The sequence below is a fragment of the Mus caroli genome, chromosome 1, assembly GCF_900094665.2.
Source record: "Mus caroli chromosome 1, CAROLI_EIJ_v1.1, whole genome shotgun sequence".
Taxonomy (NCBI): Eukaryota; Metazoa; Chordata; class Mammalia; order Rodentia; family Muridae; genus Mus; species Mus caroli.
Window position 1 is genome coordinate 164,546,615 of NC_034570.1, and position 7,934 is coordinate 164,554,548.

The 7,934-nt window shown below is 37.8% G+C and overlaps 1 protein-coding gene and 1 pseudogene across 1 annotated transcript; both read left to right on the forward strand.

Moving 5' to 3' along the window:
* Positions 1 to 376: 376 nt before the first annotated feature.
* On the forward strand, positions 377 to 1,306 carry LOC110305206 (olfactory receptor 10X1-like). Its single transcript, XM_021177047.1, has one exon. The coding sequence runs from the start codon at positions 377 to 379 to the stop codon at positions 1,304 to 1,306; it is 930 nt and encodes a 309-aa protein (XP_021032706.1).
* Positions 1,307 to 4,111: 2,805 nt separating this feature from the next.
* Positions 4,112 to 7,233, forward strand: LOC110296484 (annotated as a pseudogene).
* The last annotated feature ends 701 nt before the right edge of the window (positions 7,234 to 7,934 follow it).

A 7,934-nucleotide genomic window follows, 5' to 3' on the forward strand; every position in this document is an offset into this window, starting at 1 on the left:
CTTGGTTTCCTTTGTATTTGGGGCAGAGATATTTAGGATTGAGACATCATTGTGATGGAACAACAACTCAAGGGAGGTCAACCATACATAGCACTAGAAATTTTTACTGATAGTCAACCTTTGTAAGACAAGAATAAATGAACTTTCTGGTGACATGATAAGTCACATTTAAGATATTATTGAAGAGATACATGAATGCATACCTAGGAAATCACATCCTCTACATACATGGATAAGTTTTGCTAAACTGAATGAAAAATTGAATGTAACATTACCATGTGTCATATTCATACCTTGCATCTTATTTAATTATATTAAAGAATAAGGAGAATCATAGATTTATGTGTTCTTTTACATTTCAGGAACCTAAGAACTGATGACCAATCAAACAATTCTGAAAGAATTCATTCTCGTAGGCTTCTCAGCTTACCCACTTTCACAGACCTGTCTCTTTGTGGTCTTCCTTTGCCTGTATATGGTCACTCTTGCAGGCAACCTGACCATCATGGGTTTGACTTGGGTGGACAGATCTCTCCACACTCCTATGTACTTCTTTCTCAGTGCACTCTCCTTCTCTGAGACCTGCTACACCTTGACTATCATCCCCAAGATGCTGGTGGATCTGATAGACAAGGACAGCCGCATTTCAGTCACAGGCTGTGGCTTGCAGATGTGTTTCTTCCTGGGTCTTGGAGGAACAAACTGTATCCTTCTCACAGTGATGGGATATGACCGATTTCTGGCCATCTGCAACCCCCTCAGATATCCTCTTCTAATGACCAATGTTGCATGTGGACAACTTGTGGCCTCTGCTTGGGTTGGAGGCTTCTTTATTTCTCTCATTGAGACAACACTGATATTCAGGGTGTCTTTCTGCATACCCAACCTCATCAGACACTTCTTCTGCCATATGAGGGCAGTTCTGAGGCTGTCCTGCACAGACAGTAACTTCACAGAATTCGTTGTAACACTGATGTCAGTGTCTGGTTTGCTGGGTACATTCTTGCTCATCCTCCTGACTTACATGTTCATCCTTTCTTCTGTCCTCAAGATCCCTTCAGCTGAGGGTAAACAAAAGGCATTTTCCACCTGTGCCTCACACCTCACTGTGGTCCTCATCCACTTTGGTTTTGCATCCGTTGTTTATATGAAGCCAGAAAATTCTGGAGGAGATGACACACTCATAGCAGTTCCATATACCGTCATTACCCCATTCCTCAGTCCAATCATATTCACACTCAGGAATAAGGATATGAAGAATGCTTTCAGAAAGATCATGAGAAAGACAGTAGTCTTGAAAAAATAATCTTCAGTTGTAATTGTTAATATATTATTTCTTTATTAATCAGAACTGGAAAATTGGTTATGTCACCTCTGTAGAATGGCTTGGATATAGGAACAAGCAACTGGGGTTTCACCAGAGCTTCTTCAGGCATTTTCTAGGTTTGCTCAGGAAGTTATTCAAATACTTCATTCCCCTTTCTTCTGATGATATGGGGATTCACCCAATTAATTTCTGCATCTCCTGCATACCTCACAACTGAGAAACTAAATAAAGCAACATGATAAGCAGCAATATGATGTTCCATGAACAGGTGTCTTTGAAAATCAATATGGCAATTTCTCAGAAGATTGAGATTTTACTTTTCTTAAGACCCAGATATACCACTCGTGAGCATACACCCAGAAGATGTTCCATCCTACCACAAGGACACTTGTTCAACCTTGTTCATAGCAGCTTTATTCATAATAGCCAGAAACTGGAAACAATATAAATGTCCCTTAACCAAAAAATGAATAAAGAAAATGTGGTATGTTTTCACAGTGGAGTATTACTCAGCTATTAAAATCAATATTATCATGAAATTTGCTCCAGCACTCGGGAGGCAGAGGCATGCGGATTTCTGAGTTCAAGGCCAGCCTGGTCTACAGAGTGAGTGCCAGGACAGCCAGGGCTACACAGAGAAACCCTGTCTCGAAAAACCAAAAAAAAAAAAAAAAAAAAAAAAAAAAAAAAAAAAAAAAATTTGCTGACAAATGGTTGAAAGTAGGAAAAAATATCCCGAGTGAGATAAACCAAACTCAGGAAGACAAACACGGTATGTGCTCACTTCTAAGTGTATATTAGCCATAAAGTAAAGGATAACCATGCTATCATCCACAGACCAAAAGATGGGACTTCTTGGGGGCGGGGTGGGGATAGGAACAGGAGAGATCAATGTTGGGAAGGACAGAAGGACAGAGTATTAAGAGACACAACTAGAATGGGCCAAAGTATCTCAGAGACAAGCTAGAAACCTAGGGCAATAGAAACTCCTTGGAATCTGTGAGAGTAACCCTAAGACTCCTAAGAATGAGGAATGTGGAGGCAAAATAAGCCAGTTCTCAATTGTGGAGGACAATAAATCCAGATCCCCCAAATTATGCAGAGTGTCTCAAAATATTCTAGATTTCTGACTCTCTTTTATTCATAATTAGCTGTCACCACAGACAGAAATTGTCTTTGGGATAGCCCTGCCTGCTTCCCTACTCGTTACTTCCTTTTGACATTGAAGAGAGTCTACAATTCTCTAGCCTATACATTGATAACACAAATGTGATTGGAAACACTCAGTTTAGTGACAACTTCAGAAATAGGTGAATAAGATGTGGGATCCAATAACTGGAGCTGGAGTTATAGGCACTTGTGAACTGCTTCATGTGGGTGCTGGGAACTGAGCAGGGGTCCTTAATTGTTGAGTCATCTCTCCTGTTCTTTTAAGAACAAGTGAACCATTATATTATACTTTAACCAATGCTGACCTAGTACTTACTGTTCAGTCCAGGCAGGCCCTGAGTACATTCAACCCTCCTGCTTCAGCCTTCTGAGTGCTTTAATTACAGGATGACAGGCTTGCGCCACCACACCTGTGTTTGCATTTCAAAATGCTTCTTATATTAATGACAACTTTGAAAATAACAGCCATCTCATGGCTGGGTTGGAGGTGACTATATATGTTTAATGAAGTATAGCACTTACTTATACATTCATAATATGTTATAGAAAAATCATGAATTCCCTCTAAACATACCAAGACTAATTTAAAAACTTTTTTGCTAGTGTTTTCTTACTTTCATTTAATGAAGTAAGTTTATCTCATTTTAAATACCTAGATTTGCTTCCTTATAGAGTTGCTACATAAAGAGTCAGAGAATTTTAGGGTATTGTGTGTAGTGTTCTACTGACTTTCATCTATATATATTTGAATGAGCGAGATAACAGAAGAGCCTTTTAAGGACCTAAGTAATAAGAGGAGTAAATGTTATAATACAGAGGAAGCAGATATTGAGACTTCAAAAATCTACAACATATGTAGATACTAAAGAGGCTCATGCCTATCCTCTGTTACATATATTCTTCTGTAAAATATACATAATATATAAACTATATGTTCATACATATGTAATATATGTGATATCTGTATATATATGTGATATCTGTATATATATATGTGTGTGTGTGTGTGTGTGTATACACACACACATGCACAGAGAGAGAGAGAGAGAGAGAGAGAGAGAGAGAGAGAGCAGAAACCTACCTTCTAAGTGAGAAATAATCACTCCCAGATGAGAAGGTACTGAAACAATGTAAGAAAGGGAAAATGTATGAGAGAAGAAGGGAAGTTAGAGAATGTTGTTCATGCATGACATGGAAAGAGTGACTAAAGCAGGTGTAAAAAGACAGAAGAATCAAAAAACCTAAATGGTGGAGTCCATGGAGTCCTAGGTTATCTCGGGAACCACTTATATGTTTACATTATTTTTCTTGGCCTCTTCTGACAATGGCAAGACTCTGCCATAAGCTAATTTAGTCTTATTTAAATCTAAGCACTGTGGAAATTCTGTTACTGTACCTGTTCAAAATTTACAATAGTGAAAAAGTAAAGCAGACATTATCTATGGATTTTTTTCTGATCCTTAACTTGTCCAGACAATGCTTATTGGGGATTCCTGTCTTCTTAAATTCTTCTGCAGTGTCACCTTGAGAAACACAGAAATAATTTATCATAGTCACATTATTGAAAAAAAAACACTGGGGAGTGGAAAAACTTGGAGTTAGAGACAAAACAGCATGATTCCAGTTACAAATATGTCACTTTCTAGATATAATTATTTCCAAAGTAAGTTAATCTCAGCCGTCCTACATGGATCACAGCTGTCTTATGCTTTTCATAATTATGCAGTGAAGTGAAAAAATCAATAAACATTTGAAAGAATTTGGGGAAATGTAGACTCCATAAATACTACTTGTCAAATGTTTTGACTTGTGAGACAGGAAACATAACTTTGTATAATATAAAATTGAATATATTAATTATAAAGACAGGCATCATATTGTGGTAGTGGGGAGGATGAGATTAAATAGATCATAGTTACTGAAAAATTGACACGGTGGTTTTGCATCCGTTGTGTCTTTCTTAATGATGATCTGAGCATTCAGAAAGTGAGCATGATCCCATGGATGCCTGCATTAGGTGTCAATATCCCCACGTGTTCTTGTCATTACTAACCCTGGGAATCCTGGGGTACTTTTTCATACTTTTTGGAAATTGCATATATGCATGCAATGGAGTATAGTTGTTTCTATCTTCCATTTCTATCTTCCAACTCCCCACACATAGATCCCAAGACTCTCTCCCATCTTCCTTTCTTGATAGTCCACTAAATCCAGTTAGAGCTTTCATATTGCATGGGTATTCCAGTGGAGCGTGGAAAATATACCAGTGGCCAAATATTTAATAAAGAAGGAATTTTTCCCTTTTCCAGAAGCTATTTATTGCCAATGGATAGTCAGAATATAATCACATCTAATGATCATCAGCTCTATATGTACTGGAATTTCGACTGCCTTGATCTTGTGCAGGTGTGAAACAATGATTGTCATCACCATATAATGTCCATAATGCAGAAATTTAAAGAATTCTTCCCGTCATTCAGTTCCTGCATTCTTTCTGCCTCCTCTTCTGTAATTCATCTAGAGTCTTGATAGTGGGCATAAATCCCATTTAGGGCTGAGCTATTATGCGATAACTATTTTCAAATTGATTGCTGGGGTATTTTACCTTCCTTGCTTGCCTCCTCTCAGAGTATTGAAATCAAAGCAAGTTGTTAAATATTTCTTTAATAATTTAGGATCTAGATGTCTTCTTCAATAATAAAAATGCTTCAGATTTCTCTAGCATTTGTAAGCCATTGCACATGCGTAGTCTTCAAATTACTTATAAATCAGTCTCTGCATTTACTTTGTGAATATTTACAGCCAATTTTTTATTGAAGAGTGTCTGTGTTAGAGCTAACTCTATCTCTTTATTATTTATCCTTAAGCATGCTATTTTATTTTATATTATGATTTTCATGTTTATGTGTGAGTATGAATTTTCACATATGTGTATGGGTGAGCATGAGTGGATGTGCACATGACTGGACACACCCATGAAGGCCCAACGCTGACATTTAAGTGCCTTCCTCAATCCTTCTCTAGTCCATTGACTGAGGCAGAGGTGAGATATGGCCAGTTCCAAATAGCCTAGTTAGACAATTGCCCCAGTGATGCCTTCTCTGTATCTTCAGTGCTGGGATGCAGGCTTGCCCAGCTTTTATTTTGGTGCTACACTATGAACTCCAGTCCTTGTGCTTGTTCAGCGAATGTGCTATCAACTGAGAAATCTCCTCTGGCTACAAGCTCACTCAGTATATTTCAGTGTAGAGAGTCTTATTCAAATGAAGCTTAGCTAATGTATCTGAAGCTCTTTCAACTGAATACCAATTGGGGTATTTCACCAATATTAAATTAGCAACTAACAAAATGTTTTAAATAAGCCAGAATGATTCCTCTGGACATAATCATATCATTAGTAATGAGTTCCTGAAGAAATGAATGAATGCATAATTAGGAAATTGAACATCTATGTACTTGGCTAAGTTTTGCTAAACTGAATAGAAAATTGATTGTGTGTTGTAATCTTATGATCCACTGTATTCACACCATTCATTTCATTTGAATACATTAAAGGATAAGAAAAATTAAAGATGTATTAGTTCTTTTTTTCTTTTTCACATTTCAATAACCTAGGCAATGACAATCAGCCCACAGTCCTGAACAAATTCATCCTCACAGGCTCCTCAGCTTACCCACATGTACAGACCTTCCTCTACTTTGGTCTTCTTTTGCCTACATACAGTCATTCTTGCAGACAACCTGGCCATGATGGGTTTGACTTTGGTGGACAGATCTCTCCACACCCTTATTTACTTCTTCCTCAGTGCATTATCTTTCTCTGAGACCTGCTATACCCTATCATCCCCAAAATGCTGGTGAATCTGGTGGACAAGGACAGTCACATTTCAGTCACAAGCTGTGGCTTGCAAGTGTGTTTCTTCCTGGGCCTTAGTGGAACATACTATATCCTTCTCACCTCCATGGGTTACGACTGCTTCCTGGCCATCTGCAACACTCTTAGATATCCTCCTCTCTCTCTCTCTCTCTCTCTCTCTCTCTCTCTCAAGAAAAGTACAACATTTAGGTTTTATTATAGAGGTTAAACTTGTATTAACCATGTTTTAATGGTGCTAAGGAAATTTCAGATATCCTCTTCTGATGACCAGTGTTGCATGCGAACAACTTGTGGAGTCTGCTTTGGTCGGAGACTTCTTGATCTATTTTTATACAACTTGCACTAGTATCCATAGTGTCTTTCTGTATACTTAACCTCATCAGACACTTCTTCTGCCATATGAAGGCAGTTACTGCACTGCATAGACAGTAACTTCTCAGAATTCAGTGCATCACTAATATCAATGCTGGACCTGATGAGTACAATCTTACTCAGCTTCTTGACTGATGTCAGTGTCAGGTTTGTTGGGTACATTCTTGCTCAGACTCTTGACTTATGTGTTCATCCTTTCCTGTGTCCTCAAAATTCCTCCAGATGAGAATAACCAAAATGGATTCTCTACCTGTGCCTTGCACCTCAGTCATCATCCACTTTGGTTTTGCATCTGTTGTTTATGTGAAGCCAGAAGCCTCCAGGGCAGATGACAGCTCATAGCAATTTCATATACTATGAATATCCCCTTCGTCAGTCCCATCATATTCAACCTCAGATATAAGGATATTAAAAAAATGTTCTTAGAGAGATCATGAAAAACACAGTCACCTTAAAAAATAACATCGGGCTATTCCTGCTGGTCTAATAAACTGTTTAATTTCCCATAGGAGTCAGTGGAGCATTTGCCCTGTGACCTCTGTGGAAAGGCGAGATCCATGAGCACATCACTGATATTTTTACCTATCTGCCCTAGACATTTTCTAGACTTGGTCAGGGAATTATCCAATTTATCTTCTTTTAACTACCACGAGAAGAAAAACCCTCCTGATATAAAGATTCTGCCAACTTTGGGGGCATCCTGTATGACTTATAAGGAAGCAAAGAGCAGAAGGGAGAACTTCAGTGTGACTGCTGGGCTGAGAGATATTCCCAGTATCTAAAGACACAAATGTTAAATATTTCTGGACAGATTGCAGCATACCAAGTTGGACTTAGCTATTTCAAACAGGAAATACATATTGAAAAACCAGAACCTATTTTTTTTTTGAAAATGTGAGTATACACATGTACACACACATTGACATCATACAATGGTTACTAATATTTTTCTTGGATTTTAACTTTATTTTACTAATTCCTTTAGAATTTCCAGCTTATTACAGTGTGTTTTGATCATACTGTCAACATTGCTATTTTTAAACCATAACATACCTAATACTCTTGCCTCACAAGGAGTTCTACCTTTGGAGAGTAGAGGAAACCATTCAACACCTCTCATGTAAATAAAACAGATATTAACATTTACACAGTTTATGATTTGAGGAAATTTGAATATATGTAAGGAAA